This window comes from Macrobrachium rosenbergii, chromosome 48, assembly GCF_040412425.1.
Source record: "Macrobrachium rosenbergii isolate ZJJX-2024 chromosome 48, ASM4041242v1, whole genome shotgun sequence".
In the NCBI taxonomy this organism is placed as follows: Eukaryota; Metazoa; Arthropoda; class Malacostraca; order Decapoda; family Palaemonidae; genus Macrobrachium; species Macrobrachium rosenbergii.
Genome location: NC_089788.1, coordinates 69,792,829 through 69,815,645, shown reverse-complemented (window position 1 = coordinate 69,815,645; position 22,817 = coordinate 69,792,829). Strand labels below are relative to the sequence as shown.

The 22,817-nt window shown below is 37.8% G+C and overlaps 1 protein-coding gene across 11 annotated transcripts in view; it reads right to left on the bottom strand.

Moving 5' to 3' along the window:
- Positions 1 to 22,817, bottom strand: part of LOC136831504 (WD repeat and SOCS box-containing protein 1-like) — a 108,994-nt gene that overhangs the window by 15,374 nt on the left and 70,803 nt on the right. For 2 of the 11 annotated variants that reach the window (XM_067092027.1, XM_067092028.1), the window contains exons 3-4: positions 2,679 to 2,847; positions 863 to 880 (exon numbers count right to left, since the gene is read on the bottom strand). In XM_067092027.1, coding sequence (XP_066948128.1) covers positions 863 to 880; positions 2,679 to 2,847 — 187 coding nt within the window. Of the gene's footprint in view, positions 1 to 862; positions 881 to 2,678; positions 2,848 to 3,512; positions 3,733 to 8,984; positions 9,206 to 9,363; positions 9,449 to 10,593; positions 10,848 to 22,817 lie in introns of those variants that run through there. The other 9 variants (XM_067092032.1, XM_067092033.1, XM_067092029.1 and 6 more) reach the window with 8 other exon arrangements.

Genomic DNA, 22,817 nt, shown 5'->3' with positions numbered 1-22,817 from the left:
TTAAAAGCTGACACGCCTCTTGGTATCCGTAAAGAAAAGTCTACTGCATTAACTGACAACCGAAACTAAAATAAAATACAAGCAAGCATTTCTTCAAGCTTACAAAACCAAAAGACCCCGACACCCAAGCAGAGCCTCAGTATCAGGATGCAACCACCAAAAATGGCAAAAGCATTTTCATGACAGTGTAAAAGTATGCTATCTCAAACACACTGCCAAAACAAGACGGGCTAAGCTTCGCCTCACTGAAGAATAATCATTGTTATTTGCAAATCTAAAACTGAGGGTCTATGTAATACATTCTATGATCTATGATGATTATAAGAGTTGTTACTCGGTCTCACAAACTGCAACAAGCGCCACGAAGCAAGCAAAAAAAAAAAAATAAATAAATAAAAAAATAAAAAAACAAGGGGAAAAGTTGAAATATCTAAAGGATAAAAAAAAAATTCCTCACTTTCACAGCAAAATTATTCTCTACTAAAAAAACTAAAACCACACCATGCACGGAGGATTACTACGAAGTTATAGAAAGCACACAATCTCCCAAAAAATGGGGAGAAACCTACTGCAACCTTACATTACTTACATACCCTCAAATAAATTACGTACGGTGTCTAAAGTAGGAAATTCTAGAATAACCCTACATATCCTAGTCTTAGGAAATTATGCAAATGACATCACGAATTATACAGTACCCAAGTAAAGAGCATCTATCTATCGGGAAAAAACTAAAAAATGCAAGCAATCAAGCACAAAAAAAGAGGAAAGGCAATGTTAATAATCACTACAATTTTCCAATTACGAAAGCAGCAACAGAAAACGGGGTAAGGCTCTCCCAAAAATAGCTGACCACACTTACTGTTTTCTTTGTCCAAACCTAAATAAAGGCGGTAAAAGAAAAAAATAAAAACAGCAATATTAGCATATTTTAATGATGAGTTAAAAGACCTTAATGTTTATTTAGCCAACATGTTCCTACAGTTTACATTTGCGATTTGGTCTACCACTGCAAGAGAGGGATTCCACAGGGGATGTTTTCATTTGCGAAATTCCGAAATCTTACGATAAGGTTCTAATCGAAAAAAAAGGTAAAATACCATGTTTTAAATAAATAATACTTGTCTAATAGCAATGGAATTTCCTGTAACTAACAGAATGAAATCTCTATGTGGAATTCCTCATGAAGCCACGGTATCCAAATTCTTACTACTCGTGAACATCTTTATGTGGATTAACATCAACATTAATTGCGTATTTGTCCATCAGTAATACAGAGCAAGATACCATATTGTAAAGCAGTGATTAACAGTAATTCCTACCATATTGTAAAAGCAGTGATTAACAAAAATTCCTAAACAGTCATGCCTCAGTATATGAAGAATTATAACGCAAAATAAAAAAAATGCAACAATAATATGTATATGATCCACATACAATTCTTTATCTGGGGCACTAAAGGTTAGAAATCATTGCAGCAATCAATCTGTTAGATGCTTAATTCAAATTTATTTAGGCACAATCAAATGGACATTTATGCGTGGGTGCTGTTCTCGATGTACGAGAACCGCCTACATACATCGAAGATGTCTGCATTCCAAGAATTACGTTGCACTTGAACCAACATACGTCACCCAAATCACGAGAAAGATTCACATAAGTATATAATAAGAATATAGTTTTAACGGGGCATCCAGCGACCACAGATAATTTAAGAAACTTGAAAAACATATGATTAATAACTTTAATTCTAAAGCATGTCCACATACACAAAAGCACCGGTGGTTAGGCATATTCCCAAAGCATTATTACGAGACTAAATAAGCAATAATTACATATTGCACGAATTACATCATGAAGCTCACTGAACTTGGGCGTTCGTTGCGTCATTAAAGGCTGAACATAAAAATCACATCATATAAACAAGTTACAATGAACCCAGAACCGGATATGTGGGAAGCCACAAACATCTACCATAACGGATAGGCCGGATGACTAAGAACTGGATTTTTCATGAGCGAATGAAAACGAAACCTGTTAAAACTACGAGAAATCGTGTCTCTAGCCATTATATCTTCAGCTGTCAACACTGTGAAAACACGGCCAAAAGGAAAAAAATAAGCTACGCAAAATATCTTTCAGATACAAATTAAGTTTCATGGGATTAAAAAATAAAACTTGAAGAGAATGCAGCAATCACAGAATGAAATCATTTTTAAATAAAGCAAGTTACTGTATCCAAACTGAACGAGACCAACCCACGCAACTACAGTGGCTTATATGAATAGACGGTCGCAACACAAAGGTTCCTAATTGAATTGAACGTAACCTCGGTGTCCTCACAATGAAAGCAAAACCATGTTTAAAATTAATCGGGACGAACGCGGCCTGCTTAACAATTTCAAGACTGAACGCAAAGCCTTTCTTCGTCTGGCGATTGAAAAGAACGTATTAACCAAAAGAACGTGGATTAACCAAAAGAACGTGGATTAACCAAAAGAACGCAGATTAACCAAAAGAACGTAGATTGACCTAAAAAACGTAGACTAACCAAAAGGACGTAGATTGACCAAAAGAACGCAGATTAACCAAAAGAACGTCGATAGACTTAAAGAACGCAGATTAACCAAAAGAACGTAGATTGACCTAAAGCATGTAGATTAACCAAGAATACTCACAGGCAATTTTTGTATCTATTCCACGGGATGATGACCACTTTCCTGAAGCCGCATGACCAGGCAAACCTGGACTCGTCCGGGGCGAAAGCGCAGGTCCAAGACTCCCCACCTGGGGAGTAGTTGGCACCTTCGCGACCTGTGATCAGCTCACCGATCACACGAGCTTCACCTGGAATGCAGGAGGAGGAGACACGTTAAGCTTGTTTACGTAAGATCACGTGAGAAGTCTCTCGACTTAAACTTGAATCTAATAAACCGAAAATCAGAATTTATAAAAAAAAAAAAAATAAGTTTTTTCACTGAAACCATAAGAATAAAACTTAAATCTAATAACAAGTATATTAAATTAATCTATATAAAAGAATCAGTTATGTTTCGCCTGAAATCATGAAAATAAAAACTTGATCAAATAACACGAAAATTATATGAATTTATATAAAAAAAAAATCAGTTATGTTTCAATGAAATAGTGAAAACGGACATATCACCTAAAATTATGAGAACGGTTTTCACCTGAAATTAACAAATAGGTTTAGGCTTTGTAAAGAAATCACTACAATTAACCTGAAGTTAAGTTACAAATAGGCTTCACCTGAAAGCATGATTTAGCTAAATCTATACCTTCAAAATCTGCTCCATGAAAAATGGAAGATATAAGCAAGCTGCTTCAAATATTAAATAAGTTACGTTAAAAATTAAGAAATAAATATACTTTCCACCAAAAAATACCGAATGTAAGCTACATAAAAAATTAATAAAATGTAAATTCCATAAAAATCAAGAATTACGTAAATTCCGCATAAAATAATAAAATATATAAATGAAAGTGCTTACGGTTATGATCACAACCACTCTCAATTGGCATGACTCACGGACTAAACCAAGCGAAGCTTAGGATTAAAGAACTAAAATAAAATCTCGGGAGGCAATGACGCGTTACGACTGAATGCAACGGGTGCACGTGCACCCGAGATGTCAACAGCTTTCTTGTTTTGATCAATGTAAAGAAAGATATCTGAAGCGACTTATGCACAGGCAGAGTCCACGAAGGATCGACTGACTGCACGTGAGACCTAAGTTCAAGTTAGCTGAAGGTCAGACGGTAAGAGATCGTGTTTCGGCAAGACCCGTGCAGCAGAAAGCGTGTGAAAAGACACGTACGCTTTCTAGGAAGGATCCCGTTTCCAGTTATGTTCGCAAGTTACGAACACGTCTACCTCGTGCATGTAAAGGAGAGTAATACTTCTCTTAAGAGCAATTAAGAACACGTCATAACTCTCTCAAATATATTATGAAATCCAGCAAGGGCCAGGGCACCTCTGGAAGAACGAATTACATCAGATCGTCATTCAAAGGACGCTTCTACTCCATTCAAACAAAAGTAAAATGGTAATGATTAGTTTACCAGCGATTATAAATATAACTATATCATAACTCTCAAATATTAAATCCAGAAAAGGAAAGAGTACCTCCTAACGAGAGAATCATATCAAAGATCATTAAAATGATTCTTCTACCCTATTCAAAACACTAAGTAAATAGCACTCATTATTTTACCAGCGGTTACAAACAACAGAAAGCAAAGCTACTGGAGGGGCGCAGCAAAACTTACGTAACATATAAAATGACAGAGATCCCCATTAAAACAAAGTCGTGTGAAAACCCACCCGTGCCAGTCTGATAAGAGCGGGCTATCAAATCGCGCCACGCGGTACGAATTACAGGGCACCCTCTCCGTACGAAAAGCGACCTACCGCAAGGAATTAGGGATGGGCGAAGAGACTAGACTCTCAACAATTCGATGCTTAGGCTTGAGGCATAAGGTGGCGCGCCTTTGGCAAACGAGAAACAAATGAAAATAAATATAGAGCGCGAGAAGATGAACTGGGAAAATCGCTTGTTCATGGGCGTGCGTACGTGAGAGCGTGTGCGCCTGCATTTTGTTGCAGTACCCCCACAAGAGAACCCTGGCGTTCTCCCAATTGTACGGGCTAGGCACAACCATTCACTTAATCAAGGCTAACCCGTTGGACGTCGTTGGGTTTTGAAATGTCATTCATAAGCAAAGGTAACAAACAGCACACAAATATCTTGGCTTCTACCTATTGGTCGTTACCCTGCAGTTAGTGGGGAAGTTGATCAATAAATCCAAAGCATAAACGGATTGGAATCTCTATTACAAATCAAAAATAAATTTTCCACATTCCAACCTGCAATCTGAAGTTTCTATTTCAAACGGATTTGTAACGTTTCAGAAACCTTTTCTCGTGAAAGCTCTGCCAAGCACATCTGCACCGCCCCATTTCATGGTTTCCTGTTGGTATGTGCCTACTGTCACGTAGCTCTGGCAGGATACCGTACTCATCTTTTTACCAAGGCTGAGGGCCACCTTGCCGACGTCACCCCAATTTCTCTGGTCGAGTAACCCTGCAGATTCTGCTTTCAACTGCATTACAAGTCTACTAGGTACGAGATTAAGCAACAAAGAGGCACAAGGAGTGGCGTTTTCATCAACTTTCACACTAGCTAATATGACCTTTCTTATCCATAGTGATTCCAAACTCACACGTCTGTACATATGGCGACTCTTACGGCTAACTATGGAAAATGATCAAGAACTACCAAGAGCCAATAGATTTAATTTTGAATTTCAATGATACACCACAATTTTTATTATGAAGATTAATAATAATGCTATTGTTAACTTCAATCATCAAGTTAACATATATATTTCTGTATATTATAAAGGACCGAAGTCCCTTCTACAACTTGTCTTGCATGATCAAAAACAGAAGTTTTTAATGCAAAATATCTGCAAACTGTTACGCTTTCTTGGCAATTACAGATATACGCAGCACAGCCAAATGGCGGACTCAAAATGTATCACAAGATTCCTAAAGTATTATCGGAGATTACACTGAAGTTTAGTCCACAGCCCAAAACTATTCTTGTACTGCAATATAACCGGAGATGAATCTGCAGAAGTTTAGTTCATTACCTACAACTATTTTTGTATTGGTATATTACTAGATATTTACAAATAAATGTAAAAACCAACATTTAACATCGTCCGATTACTTGTATGGTATTGTACTATAATTCAAGAGAATGAACATAGGGGATATCTCTTTAATTTGCTACAAACTTCGTCCCACCTGATGTTATAGCCTACCACAACTGCGGACTTGACTTACTGAGTTTTGAATCTTTTAAATGCGTTATCATTCGGTAAGTATATAAATACAATAGCTTTTGTCTATTGTATTTCTTGTATCAGGTCTGCCTTGTCCTTCTTATCAACATACCTGAAGACGTTAAGGAATGGCCCCTGTAGGATTGTTCCGTATGAATAGTAGTTTATCTTCTGAATAAGGATTTTCAAATTGGTAGTTAAGATTTCAGTAGCCTGAAACATTAGGCAAATAAAAGAATCACATGGTCCAAAGAAACCTGTTCTTCAGGAAATTCTTATAGAATTCTTTCTAGAAAAATAACCTTCTGTGGACCATAAATAAGATGACTAAAACAGCCACATCGCTGACGGGAACATACTATCATGGCCATAAAATGGCACTTTACAGAGAGAGAGAGAGAGAGAGAGAGAGAGAGAGAGAGAGAGAGAGAGAGAGAGAGAGAGAGAGAGAGAGAGAGAGAGAGAGGATATCCGACTTACAGGAAGACCCTGCCCGAAGAGATACGACGCAGTACGTCGTACTTGCATAAGAATGGTTATTCCAAAATGGCAGCCTAGACGTGCAACCTAACATACTAATGTATTCAGGAAGGCTTCGACCACCAGTCCGTTCCAAGACTGTCAAGTTCACAGCCGGAGTCTCTAAGCCTATCATTGTTACGCCAACACAATCCCTTGACACTCATGGTTTTATGCCCAGAAGCCGAGATTTAACAGTTGCCCTATAACGGCTACAATTGCACTGCATTGGCCCCGGTCTAGACACTGAAAATTCGTCTGAGCAATATTTTCGGCGTGAGAATGAATCTATTCTTAATCACTATTGTGCTGGCAACTACGAAAAACACAAGAAAAATTAAGGGAACGTTATGAATGGTGATTAATATATTGTATATATACCATTCTTTTTCTCTGAAAGGAGTGGATCTAGGTTTTACTCTACTGTTTGCTGGTTATTTTTCCTCTCCCTGAGAGAGAGAGAGAGAGAGAGAGAGAGAGAGAGAGAGAGAGGTGTCCGCTTCGGAATCCATGAGCAGGCAATTTAACAACTTTTCCTTTTTAATCCAAATTTTACTTTTACACCAAAATACTTTGTCTTCTCCCTATGAGCTACTTAACACACTGTACAAACAGTGTGCCAAAAGAAGCGACCTTCAATATATACGAACAACGAGACTTCACGATTTTAACAGTTGTAAACAGAGCGCTTGTGTGTGTCTCATTCTTTTACCCAATATTGTTCATCACTTTCTATCTTTCAACATGGCCGCGTGACTGGTCCTTTCCCCGGATCCTAACACCGTGTTCATCTCTACAAAGCTTGAAAGGTCCACCCAAACAGACATTATAACCATTATTAATTAATTATAAAAATCTCAGTGACGAGTCACTAAAATGGTGGATAAGTCCACAATGATGCCAGTGTAAGCATATATAAATTATATGTTTACACTAACATCATTGTGGATTTCTTCATTATTATTATTATTATTATTATTATTATTATTATTATTATTATTTGTAAAATTAGGAAAAAGACCTTCTTTAATACAGGTTTTGTTAAACAAAATGGGAGTTTCAACAGCATTTATTTTATATAGTAAACGCTCAATTCGTCTTATCATTTGTTTTTCTTGCGCTGGAATGGTTGCAAGCAATTACAGCCACTGCATCCTGCGATCCTGTCCTGAATGATGCCCTAACGAGGAGGGCGAAACTAGTCGACATTCCACGAGAACCAACTCCTACACATCACTAAACCACCGGATATGAATATTGGTCAATTGCTTGCAACCATTCCAGCGCAAGAAAAGCAATTGATAAGACGAATTGAGCGTTTACTATATAAAATAAATGCTGTTGAAACTGCCATTTTGTTTAACAAAAACCTGTATTATTATTATTATTATTATTATTATTATTATTATTATTATTATTATTAAAAACTAGCATAACGGACAAACTTGCAAAGAATACAAAACCTAGTAATATGAGAAGAATGCAGATAAGAAATGAACAATGTCTGGTAATATGAGAAGAACGCAGATAAGAAATTAACAATATCTATAAAAAAAACTTCTGCATTACAGACCTACAGGCATCAACAATATTACAGAAAAAAGATCGACGGTTTAACAATGTTTTGGATGAACTGTTTGGAACTACGCCAACAAGAGACTGATTAACCCACAAAGCCAGTGACAAAACGCCAAGAATTGCAAATCATTGCATAAGCTCGACAGGGAATCTAAAAACAGAAATTCTAAAAACCACAACTTCACACCAATCCCTTACTACAAACTTCGGCTGCAGAAGCCCCCCCCTCACCCCCAACAAAAAAGGAACTGGCAACAGCATGGAATTTTTTCTGGTGTGTTCACCCGAGTCTAGACGGGAAGGCAGAATAGAGCGACCCAGGGTCTCAGATGAGGAGAGCGACAATTGGGAGGGGGAGGAGGAGGGCGGGATTAAGTTTGCTATTTTGGCTGAACTCGAGGGAAATGAAAACGATTCACCTTAAAAATGTTTGGCTATCTCACGAGACCAACATTTTTTTTTTAAGCTATAATCCGTGCGCTACTGCATGTGTCTAATTCTAATGACAATCGAACAGCGTTTTTTTTCTTAACATTAACAATTCATTTCTTAAACGCACAGCATTATTTATGAGTTGGTATTGTCTCGTGTAATAACTAATGATCAGCTTTTGGGTCCTTGTTCGCAAGACTGCAATGACTGGACTGTACTTACATAAACCAAATTAATGATCGTTTTGAAACATTTCTCAAAATCAGTATGGCAGCATTATCATATTAACAATCTCAACTTCTCGAGGCCACAGTATCATGTATGACAGCTTTAGGACTAACAAAGCTTAGCAAAATTTGGCACAATACTAAAAACTCTTCCTAGCCACCCAAATACAAGCCAGCGTAGCATCTGGACAACTGATTAAATTATCTGGCACAACACTACCAGTGTAACTGACGCCGAATTCTTTGCTTCAAAAAAAAAAAAATAAAATAAAATAAATAAATAAATAAAAAAATAAAGAAAAATATACAACAAAATTAAAACGTCTTGCAAAACCGGCACTAGTTTGGGGACTTTACCATAACAGCAAGACAGTTCAATGCATTGTCCCGAAAAGGCCCCGTCTAGCGAAGAAACAAATCGCCAAATACACATACAATGGTGCAACTCTCCTTCCCCGAACAGGTTATGTAAATAAAACGCAGCTCTGTGGCGACACAGCACCCTGGCCCCCATCAAGGTGAACCCTCCTCTGCGATTAACGCTTCCCCCACCCCCTCCCTACACACACACACACACACACACACATGACGGGGCCCCCAAACAGCGGGGGGAGGGGGGGGGCGGCTTGGGCGATTTGAGATAAAGGCAAGCTGTGGGTTTTATTACTTACGTCAAGCGGTGACTTTTTTCTTATAAAAACAAGTTGATTTAACTCCTGGTAAAGGAGTGACTTACCCTGTGTTGTAATAATCCTGGGGTTGTTTGGCTGAACATGTTTACCTTGGCTTTTATTGAGCGCGTGCATGAGCACGTAAAGCAGATATGCCAACACGACCAACGAAATCTAGTAACTAGTGAGATCAAAACGCGTTTTACTGAGTTGCTCTTTAAACCATGGTGTTATTTTAATAAAAACATAAACCGTTTATCTTGAATGTTAAATGGAATAAACCGTTGACGCAAAATTGTGAGGAAATACAGAATAAGTTTTAAATCCTCAAGCCCATATGATATTCGGTTAAAACTTATGAACCGAATACTTATCTCCGGAAAATAAACCAGTAACATACTTAACTATAATACTTGAAAATCTTTAAAATTACCGTAATCAAATACCATTAAATGAGTACATTGTAATTTGCTGTTCGGTACACAGCCGTGAAATGCACCTTCCGCGAGGAACTTGAAATAAACTTCAGTGAACTTTAGTGTCAGTCGACGGAAGGGCGATTACGCCACGATACCGTTACTCTTTGTTGCATAGTCATTCGGGCCATCAATTTCCAGGGGGTTAACATGAAAAAATGGCCTTGTCTGGCTCTCGGAAATAACGAGCTCCATCGTGCAACTCCTAAACGTAAACATGCAGCTTTTCAAGCCGAATGCTGCAGTGGGAAAAATCAGTTTCAAAGACAGGCTTCCCACTGGATACCCCGTAAGAAATATTTTGAAGCAAAACACTTTTTCCTTGTATTGCATCTACGTTCAAACATATGGAACTATATTACATCAATATATATTTTTAAGGGTGGTTTGTTACTTTCGGCAACTGTAACATACTAAACAATATTTTAAAAAATAACCCGATCACAATTCCAAGTGACTGGTGTATTATTTACTTACCATTTTGTCCGTCATTCTGCAGTTATAAAGAATGGTGATATAACATGTGCGCTAATTGATCTTTACTTCTACTGCAAACACGCTGGCATATAAACTGATATTTGTTAATTCCTACTGGTATCCTGCAACACACAGTACTTCTGCCATTTCGAAAAAATAAAAAAAAATATTCCGGTAACAAGTGAATGGGCGGTTTTTTGTTTAAGGAAAAAAAAATCGCTAAATTGAATTCTTTTAAATGAACCATATAAGAAACGTACATTTATGCACGTTGTTTACGTGAAAACGTCAAAACAGCGTACAAATGGCCCAGCCTCACATTTACATTAACACGTTACTCACCATTAACTTCTCGTTCTACTAAAGCAGTGTATTCCATTCCTTTTCTGGCGGACTTAGTTATAAAAGAACTTCCTCTGTATAAAATAAACTATCAGCAATAAAAGAAATTAGAACAAACGTTCTTAAAAATGTCACCAGCGTCAACGTTTCCAATTCTTCCAGCAAAGAAATAAACACACAAATCACTGACAAGAATAAAATGAATAGGTGGCGTGAGACGTGCTCAGTTCTGCTGGTGGTAACGGACTAGACACGGCGAGTCCCAGGCATGGCTTATATACACTCCGGTGTTGCCGTTGTCACTTCATTTATTCTATTGACTAATTTATATTGAAAGTTTCAGTAACTAATTTAGTAGAAGCTGACTTTTACAAATAAACAATATGAGAATCAGAATTTTAATAACACTTGTATTATTATAAATATCTGAAAATATTCTTTTAGAGGTTTTAACATACATCCGCCTTAATAGACAGTAAGAGGCATACAGACAATGATAAGGATTACATAAATCAATAAAATGTCAAGGGGAAAATAAAAAATTCATAATAGACGATCTGGTAACTCTTTACTCCCCGCGATCCAGATAAAACCAGTTATCACACCCGCACGGACACAACACAAAGCAAAACACAAGGAACGTAAAGAAAACATTAAAATGAGTTCCAAAAAATGTATTCAACTGCACTAAAGCTCGTAAAATTTCACAATAAGTATATATGCCGAGATGCTACAAAATGCTGAACGCTGATTGGTCGAGAGGTCTGCCACACCTCCTGACGCCAGTACTGAGAGAAAGTGCCGTTGGCCCGTTGCTCGACTCCTTAATATTACTTGTCTATCGTCGAGGAAGCGCTGCGATTGCGCCACTTTAATAGCAACACTCATATTATGCCAAGAATATCTGGTTTCAATTGAATGAACTCAAACCATACAGTTACTAATTTCTTGATTTCCCATTCGTGAAAACATGCAACAATTTCAAGATATCTGACAAAACTTTCTTTTATCCCAAAGGCTCAAAATTTCCCGTTCCTTCCCCCATGTCTTCAATGTTCTTCCTCTCAGACAAAACTTTCATGAGGCCTCAAGTAAGTGCAGACAGGAAACTTCCTACACCCTGACCCAGTAAACGTCTACAGAGGGCAATAACAAGCCACTTGAAAGCGGGAAGGTTATACGAATCAGGGATACAGGTGTCGGAGAAAAATTCAAATAGAACAAAGGTCACAACTGTGATTCTTTAAACATCAGCAATAAAAACAGCTATTTTTCACTATCTGTAACAAGGGCATTTCTCGTCCTTGCCATCTATTGTGGTCGAATCTGACTGCATAAACAAATCAAGTCGCTCTATCAGAATGATTTTTTTTGCAAACAATCATCAACAATAACATCACTGCTTCCGTAACAACAGAACAGCTTCTCTCAGACATTCGTACCCGACGACCTGCTTCTTCCCATTATCAAGAATAAAACTGTTCATGCTTATCAATGACAAAAGCAGTTAGCTAACAATCATCAGCAACAACATCACTGCTTCCGTAACAAGAGAGCAGCTTCTCTCAGTCATTCGTACCCGACGACCTGCTTCTTCCCATTATCAAGAATAAAACTGTTCATGCTTATCAGAGACAAAAGCATTGTTAGCAACGTGACATTAACCAATGATGCTGTTGTCAGCGTGGCATCAATCAATTAAGCATGGCTGAAATCTTTATGAAATAGTTATATATCGTACAATGCTAATGAAAACCCTATAGCAACAATTTCCACCCACATACAGCAACAATGGCGAGGGTGACAAGGTACACAGAATATTCAGCGTTACGCTGAAAATATTGTGAAAACTTGAGACCTCAAAGAAAAACTAATTCATCCAAAACCAGTTCAGCTACAACTGGAGCCCACTAGACTGACGAAAGGTTGGCGCTGGAACCAAGTAAGGATGGTAATGACTAACGATACTAATTCATACCATAAAATTTAAGTTGCCTGTAAAGATATAATCATTTCTGTATATTCAACAATGCCTTCTGTAACTGGCTGGATAAATTTAACATTTAACAAAGGTAAAGAAGGTATCTGTCAGCAAAAGTCATCCAGCAGTAAAAGCATATACCTCTTCTTACATTAACTTCTCAATGGCTGCCGAAAACCCCAAGTGAAATACTGTATCGACTGATTAAATTTAGTGTCATCTGGTGTGAAATTAATAAGGTCGTCATCGACGCCGAAAATATGTAATTTGCTGTGGGAACATATATCTGTGCAATGTTTATAATAACTAGCAAAATGTGCCTATGCATTAATGCAGTGCAGCTCCTGAAAAAGACCAGTTTCCCCACCCAACTTAAACACACCACTTAATTCACAAACACCTCCCAGAACATTGGGTCACTAATCTCCTCATGCTACACTGAGAACGCAATAATTACAGATAACACAAGGGGGGCAACAAGTCGAACTGAATCAATTAACGTAACATAAAAGCAGAGTGACAAGACAAAATGAAAAGTAAAAGAGAACACGGAAGCCAACAGCTCTCGGTTCGATGACATGAAATGAGCAACATTTCGATAAGCTGTTGTCAGACACTGCCCGAGAATTTCGGAAATCTGTATTATTATTATTATTATTATTATTATTATCATTATTATTATTATTATTATTATTATTATTATTAAAATAGTTTTACCAAACCAATGAGCTGATTATCACCTCACGCAGGGGTGGCCCGAAGGATTTGTTTTTATTTATATTTGTATTTATATTTTGTCAATAAAATTACAACTTTTCAAAAACTTTATAACTGGATTAGCTTCAAATGCTGAAGTTTCTGCCAATACTTCACTGATCGATTTACTTCCAATTCTTGATGTAACTAAGCTTACAACCCTTTTCCATCTCCTGTCCTCTGCAAACAGTTCATCCCACCAGCATTCACCCGAGTGGTCTCATTTTCATTCTATGTCCACCATTCATTGTCGAAATGAGATTCTGAAGACAGCTGGACATCTCATTTAGGTACCTCGACCGAACCCACTTAATTTCTTTGCTTTTGGGTTCTCACTTAGACGCATTTCCCTTTACACGTGACTCCCAAGACTGTTTGCAATGGCTCTGTAATGGTCATGGGAGTTTATGTACCAAGGGCGTCTGCTTTCACGGGTGGGTTCCCATTCAAGTACGTCTTACGTCAAAATACACATTAGGATAAGGAAATAAAAGACAAATTAATAATGAATATGCAATAAAAACAAATCTAAAAAAAGTAAAATAAATACTACATATCATTCTGTATCTTCACACCTACTTCAGCTTGATTTCTACACCGAGAGGGAATAATGCAAGAATAACTCACTGAATTCCTTCGCCTACTACTGATTCAGTCCGTATGCTAATTCTTTATCATCAATTAAGCAAGTCATCCAACCAGTCAATCACTGATCTACCAAATGATTTCCTCCATGAACGTTTAGTCCTAATGATACTAATATGATGTAAGTATGTAAGTAAAACTCCAAACACCTTTTAATACCAAATTCACTATACCATGGTTAGGGCAGATGTGCTCATATATCAATTCCCTATGCGTTAAGTTTTGCTAGTATATAAAAGTCAAGTGGGTACATTAGGCTGTTTCCCCTAACAGTGTGTGGCTCCACATTCATATTTTACAGAAGAATCATGAACTAACTCACTCGGCCGTAATACTCCAACAACATCAGCCACTTCACAAACCTACACATGAGGATCATCAGCAGCGCGTCGATCCCTACATACCGATTGCATTTACTCCTAACTTACCTGCATTCTCACGCTTCCTGAAAAGCATAGCCCTTCTTTTCCAAACCTGTTTCAGACCATTTATCCACCCCTTCCTAGGGCTTACTCTTTCCTCCTTTCCCTAATGCTTTTGAATCATACACTTTTCACCAAGCAATCGTCATCCACTCTTTCCATTGCAAAACAGCCTGAGCAATCCTATCACTTATAACAACCCTTTTACAATTTCTTCGTATCTCCACATTTCAAACTAACCATTCTTCTTACACCAATATACTATGTCAACAGTTCATCTGAACAACTTCAATTTTTTGACCTTTCATTCCCAATCTACATCCACACTCCATTTCGATAAAGGTAAACTGACTCAAAAACCCATTCATATATTCCCACACTTTGATTTTTATAGGCATTCAAGTCTCTTTCCCAATCTTTACCAAACACCGCTAGCTTTCCTTTTGCTCCTTCTGAGACTTGCTTCTCTCATCCTGACATCAATGGCCATATTTACTCCGCAATACTTATACTCTCTTCCCCTTTCCATTGATATTCCATACACTGCTGCATAATACTCTTCAACATAAATATCTGAATTGTGCAACGCCTGCCTTCTTGAAAACTCGCTTGTTCCTTTCTACACATTTTATCAAATTCTTACATCACCTTACTGAAGATGAACTTACGGAATATTTTTATCATGACCGACGTAAGCGCAATGTCTCAACAGTCACCACATAACAGTCAGCTCACCTTTCTTTGGCAGCTTTGTTATGAATTCAAATTCCTAATCATCAGGATTTGTTTTCTCATTTCACATTCAGCAAACCGGTCTAGTTGGTATTCGAGGTGTCGCTTTTCATACACAAAACAGATACACCAACATACGGACACTGTGTGTGTGTGTGTGTGTGTGTGTGTGTGTGTGTGTGTGTGTGTGTGTGTGTGTGTGTCCTTGAGAAGGGATGTCTCCAGAACACGCACAACCACACACAATGGAAATGTGTACAACGAAAAAAATATGTATACATATATACGCTGATGAGTGTTAGGTTAGGTTAGGCACGTCTGTATCGCCGAACTTTAAAAGAAAAATCTTAATACTGACGACTAAGACAATGTTCTACGACACTGTATTACCTAGAAATACACGTATAAACCCAAGTACACTTCAGCCTCTTGGCAAATTAACGAGCATCGTTTTTATTTTGTCGTTTCAACATATGCAAAGGAAAGCAGACTGAGAGAAAAAGTGGCCTCTCAGTCGGTAAAAATCACAAATACTCGTTTACCTTTTGGCACACATTCCAAGACATTAGTGAGCGCAGACATTCCTAGATTCAACCATATGCTTGTAATATTAAATACACCTCACAATTACAGACTGAACCACTTCAACCATATGCTTGTAATATTAAATACACTTCACAATTACAGACTCTGAACCACCTTTATTTACGGAAACGTATCCAGCCATTCATATAGCATAGGCAGGCATAAACACTAAGGAAGCAGCCATGCGTGCACACACTTGTACCTCCTCCTCTGCTTCAAACTCAAGGTTAGAGAGAGAGAGAGAGAGAGAGAGAGTAGCTTGCCAGTTGGAAACTGTTAGAGATAACGTGCTTTCCCAACCGAGCCATTCAACGGGTCACTGGGGCCGCGAGCAGAAGATAGGACTCATAAGACTCAACTGCGTACTATGACCACCCCACCAGGCCGACAATTGTTGGGGGCCCATGTGCGTGGTGGTGGCTTCAAGTTCTGGCTAAATATTTGGCCCCTAGGCTGTGTGAATGCGTATGGTCGTGTGTGCAACGTGTTTAGGTAATTAGCAGATGCGTCAACATTCGACACTAGTTTGCGTTTCAGTATATACTGTACATGTACGCATCTAGTTGCAAATACTTTAAGTTATATATACTTTATATATATATATATATATATATATATATATATATATATATATATATATATATATATATATATATAAAAGTACACATAAATTACGATAAGAGCCAATGAAAGAGTGGGAGACAGAGAGAGAATCTCTGGGTAAAAAATAAAAAAAATCACTCAAGGACTCAGAGAAAACACACTGAATAACTCTATAAACAGCCCAAAGGTCTTGGAAACTAAGAAGCATCCTTGAGACTTTCTGGGCGATCAGCTGAGCTACTTATGCTATTGCCGTTTTCCCATTTTTTCTTGACTTTCATTTGGTGGCGAGACTTTTTATCAAAACCAATTACTCATCAGAGCACATTCTTAAGGAGCGCAATCATCAAACGAGAATATTAATCACCACATTCAATTTAAGACTTTAATTTATTTACTGCATTTAGTAAACTTTACTCAACGTAAAATTGGCGTAAGCCTCATCCATGGTACCTGCCGAGTTAAGGATGAACCCATCTATGCAAAAACTTCCGCTACAGTAGCCGCTTCATATACCTACACAGGTATTTGTGTCAATCAAAACATGAACTTTCGTATGTGACGTGATGACTTTAAGCAATATACAAGCAAAACAAAATAAGACTACCACAGTCAGAGGAAATAGTCTTGGAAACATCTTCACTGACGATCGGAAAACCAACAAACACTTTCTTGAAACATTATTATTATTATTATTATTATTATTCAGAAGGAGAACCCTATTCATATGGAACAAGCCTACAGGGGCCATTGGCTTGCAAATCAAGCTTCCAAAGAATATGGCGTCCATTTGGAAGAAGTAACAGAATGTAACAGGAAATACAGACAGAAGAGATCAGTTAAAAAATATAATATATAAATATATAAAAAAATATAAATATATAAAAAAATAATATATAAATATATACAAAAAATAATATATAAATATATACAAATAATATATAAATAGATAAAAAAAAGGTTGTAAAAAAAAATTTCACATAGCGATGATGGTGACATAGTGTCAAGTTTATATGAAAGCATGGTGATGAAATACTGCATATTTACACAATTTACAATTACCAAAACGAAAATTTACCAATGGCATGAACTGACGGCTGCGTCCCCGACGATTTCCACCAACCACCCGGAAGCAAGTGTCACGTCTGGTGCTTCCAAGAGGCAGTCAGGAAGTGCACACTGCGTTCATTCATGAATAATTCGATCAGTTATATCAATACGACGATAGGAAGTGTACCTGCGTCCTTAATAGACTTTGTTTGCATATTTCGAGCGCCCCATAAGCAACAAATTCCTCTACCCATCCCCCCCAAGGCTTCTTTAAGGCCATCGAGGTAAGGATGCAGGCTTGATCTGATCACACAAGCATTGTGTCATCTTACCTCTGGTACGGAACAAATACATATATATATATATATATATATATATATATATATATATATATATATATATATATATATATATATATATATATATGTATATATATATGTATATATATATATATATATATATATATATATATATATATATATATATATATATATATATATATATATATATATATATATATATATATATATATATATATATATATATATAATTTACACACACACACACGTCTTCAAAGTAGAAAACTGTAACCACCTATCCACTAGCAACAAACAGCAAACTATCTCTTTTGTGATAAAATTTAAAAAATCAATCACTTCAGTGGAAATTGGTACACAACAATCTCTGGATGGGAAAGCGATAAAAACTCTCTTCAGTGGAAAACCACAATAAAATTTCCTGAAAAGTAAGTAATCTTTGCAGAGGTGTGAAAGTATAACTAACAATGCCTTCAGAGTGAAACTGTCCACAAACTGTCAACTTAGTGACAACAACAGTCAGAAAAATCTATTTCATGGAAAAACACTGAAAACAAACAATCTCTTTTGTAAAAAAAAAAAAAAATGATTATCATCTCTAGAGGAGAGGCAAGTGCAACTTCTGTACCGTTTGACCCCTTCAGTCCAGGGTATGCTACACCACCACAGTGGAATAGGCTACACGTGACCTACGCAAAGACTAGACCACTTCTTTGCCTACTAACAAGAGCAATGATCATCACACACTTTTTGCTGCGCACACAGTCACCCTTGCAGGAAACATACACAAGCAAGAAGGATTTTCCTCAAAATCTCCTGCGGAACAAAATCATATGCGCAACACAGGAGAACGCCTGGGAAACCATCAGCGCCTTGAAAACATTCGAAATCTCCAGTGAACAAACAGATTCTCAAGAGACTCGATCCATTTGTAGGGGAATGACTTTCAGCCCTTTATCCGTCAGACAAAGCACCCACATGCACGTGGGTGCTACACAAACAACCAATAACGACTTCCTTCCTCAAAAGAACAGCAGTACTTTCAGCGCAGAGCAGGATACAGCTAACAATAGCACTCTTGTCCAGTCATGAGAACGATTGCCTGGGAGTGGTCGCAGTTTGGAGACAAGCGCACTGATGAAGGAGCATTAATATCAATGAAGGCCCAGGATCCTAATATGGAGTCCCCCTAAAACATTATGCTTGCATGAGGGGAAGGAGACAGGAAGAGGGAGGTGGGATGGTGGTGGTGGTGGGGACTTCACTGAAACTGGCTTCAGCATCTGAAATTCAAATGAATGATGGACCAACTTAAGGCCCATGGGGGGGAAGAAGCCATACAACTGAGAAATATGTGGATTTCAGTAAATACGGATGACGCGACAACTAACGGGGAAGGATCATCTGCTTCTTTTTAAGACCACATAAAGCTCATACGTTTACTGTAACTTGACATAGTTCAACAAGATACATATCACTGATATATGTTCTTGGCGATTATCCCTTTCACTCTCACAATAAACACTAGTTTTCTAGAGCAAGGAAACGAAATCTATTTGGACCAACACCCTTCAGCCTTCAGGGTCAAAGCGAACATTCCATTCCATAGCAAAATATGTGCACTCAATAGACCTACAATTGCTTTTTTCCTGTTTACATTTCGTTACGTAACCTTTTGGGTTTTGGCAAGAGAGCAATAAACAGCTATTTTCGTGTTAATGTAACATGCTTGGCATCAATATTCTTTACTAATTTCACGCTGCTAGTAATAAATGAATAAAATCATATTACCTTTGTTGTTTTTTAGTAAGACGATGACCTTGGAATATACGGCAGTCTCAAAACGTCGAGATGCGATACTAAGATAATGACACAAATTCAGTTCAGTTTTTACGACAATTTTCTCCGTGCAAACTTGCTGCCAAAAGGTCCCAGCGATGCAAATTCCAATTTTTGCTCGGCGAAATACTGCAAGAATTTAATGTTCTTTATCCCTTAATACACTACAACATTATTGAGAAATCATGTTTAATTCTAATATTCCTTGCTGAGCATATGGAAAAACTCTCCCAGTTCAACGTTTCCCGGTTTTGATCGCTTTATTTTATAACTATCCCTTTTTCCGCTGGACACCTGGGCCAGCAAGGAGTTGGTATTTTATAATATACAAACGGCTCTGGCCCACACTCGACCACATACTGAGAGTTTCAGGTCGTGCTTAACTCTGCTCATCAGAGCATCACAACTCATCAATCCAGAAAAAAATGAATGGGGCCTCTACCACCCACAGCTAGGTCAGGTCCCTCTGCCATCAGAGGTCAGTATTCTCCTCTTCGACCCATAATGTTCCTGAAGAGAGAGAGAGAGAGAGAGAGAGAGAGAGAGAGAGAGAGAGAGAGAGAGAGAGAGAGAGAGAGAGAGAGATATTCTTTAGAAGTTCCCATGTTTCACAAATACAGGTTATCACTTCTCACTATGCCTTTAAACTGGTCTATGGAGAGAGGAGTACAATTAGCCTGTTGGTAAAAAAAAAAAAGTAAAAAATGCGCCAAAGTTTCTCCAGCTCAATCGAGTTTTCCGTACAGCGTATAATGCTGTATGAAACCCTCAGCTACGCTCAGTTGCTCCCCAGATGCGGTCGAGTAGAGGCGTGTCGGTGACGCCTAAGGAAAGCGCTGCCAGACGCACGATCCATGGCTAACCTTAACCTTACATTAAATAAAAACTACTGAGGTACAGGGCTGCAATTTTGTAATGTTTGATGACTAGAGGGTGGATGATCAGCATAGCAATTTGCAGCCCTCTAGCCTCAGTAGTTTTTAAGATCTGAGGGCGGACAGAAAAGTGCAGACGGACAAAGCCATCTCAATAGTTTTCTTTTATGGACAACTAAAAATGCGAGCACTGATACATAACCTATCTAGCACTAGATTTCCACTTTTTCTCCTCAGCTGAAGACATTTTTCCAGCACTAGCAGAGATAAGCGGTCACCTTGAGCACGCATCGCAATGATTGGCAACTGAATTGGTTAGAAAAAAAGATGAGGGCAACGAACATTTTGGCTGCTCTAGTTTTTATCGGCTCCTCTGACACATCAGACACACCTACATGTATGTAACAATATACTTTAGGCTCTATTTTGCCCTAGTGGAAATATATTTAATCATCTTACTTTATAATACCTATCTATCTATCTATCCATACATACAGTATGTGTGTGTATATATATATATATATATATATATATATATATATATATATATATATATATATATATATATATATATATATATATATATATATATATACACACAGGTGGTCATCCCCATTACTCTCGGAAAGGCCTGACGTACACTGCGAGACAAGAAATTGCTCAAGCAACATATCCAAAGCCCAGAATATCCTCAAAGATTAAACGATATAATAATATCCTAGGCACTGGCACATGCAACAGATACACAAAAACTCGAAAACAAACGCACACGTAAAGTCTCAGTTGCGCTGAGGTCACTTAACAGCTTGTCCTCCTTTCACACAAGAAGTTCTTGTCCTCAGGGAGCGCTTATCAGACTTGGCAGTTCTCGGAGCTGAAGTAACAACAGTGCAGATACAAGGTCAAATTTTAATGGCCCTAAAATCTAGTATAAAACTGCCATTTGCTGGTATAGTGGTTAGTGTCATGGAATGCCGCTCAGATGTCGCCGGTTCGCGTCTCCCCAAAGGCCATGTAAAAGCACTGGCTCTGCACCATGATCAGTCACTGCTGCAGTGTGAGGTCTGCGGTGGGAGGTTGAAACCAACATTCTTTGGAAGCGTGAATTTCAAGTCAATGGCCTCTGTGTGGTTGTTCCATGTGAACATGTTTCATCTACTGAAAAATAATAATAATAATAATAATAATGTGGACGTACGCATAATTGCTTATATTTAATAGGCCAATTTGCAATCACTTTTCTTGCAATTTCCAGATTACCCTTTCCATCAACCATTCATCGCTCATTCTTTCCACGTGAGAGTACCATCCCAAAATATTCTTGTCTATCCTTTCACCTAGGCTAATCTTTTCATGACTTGATTCATCTCCACATTTTTCACCCCACCTCAGCAACTTCAAACCTTTTATTCTTTCATTTACACTTTTCACTTAAGACATATGCACACCTGTAATATGCGTGTGTACATGTGTATGCATGTATGTATACATCCTCTAACAAATCTGAAGTAATAAAGATACTAAGCTCCGTTAAATCAGTAGAGAGCTAAGTCAAGAGGGTCTGCTACTCAAGTCAAATTTTCTAGCGTTGAGCCGAACCTATCCGGTTGTCAACGGGCCAGTTTTTCGTTTTACCATATCCTGAAACGCTTATTACTAACCTACTGCCTTTATAATTCTCTTCCGCTGGATTCCTGCTCCTAAAACTGTATTACCTCTCTAGCCTGTCTACTTCCTAGAACCCAATCCTTTTCAGATTCTATAGAGACAAGGCATAAATATTCGGATGTCAAGACTGCATCGAATAAACTGCTACCTGCCGCTTTCAAGCTACAAGACTGAGAGTCAGTCAGCTGCAGGATCATATGACTGATAGGTGATCATGAACTGGTACGGATATTGTGAAAGGCGCTGCTTCCTTTACCAGACCTACATTACAGGTGCCGGTCCTCGAGACTTTACTTCACAGGAAATATCACAATATTACGTCTCAATTTCATTATATTTTCTCCTTATTGATTCCAATGTCTTAATAACGAGTTTATTCCAAACTTTCTCAACGGTAATGAAGTCTCATTAATGTTATATACCTGTTGGCGGATCTTCAGAGAGAGAGAGAGAGAGAGAGAGAGAGAGAGAGAGAGAGAGAGAGAGAGAGAGAGAGAGAGAGAGAGAGATTAGGTCTTACATTATAAAATTTTCTAGGTTAAGAAATATACTTATTGAGTCGTGATTACCTATACCTATGTATGGATACAAAAATATTATTATTAAAAGTACAGCAAACTTAATTCAAAAGCATAATTATTGAAAAAAAAAAACCATGAAAGGAATAGGCAAACACGGTCCCTGTAAAAACAGCCCCGTTAAGTACTCTGAATAGTAAATGAAATCTGAAACAACGAAAATATAATGATTT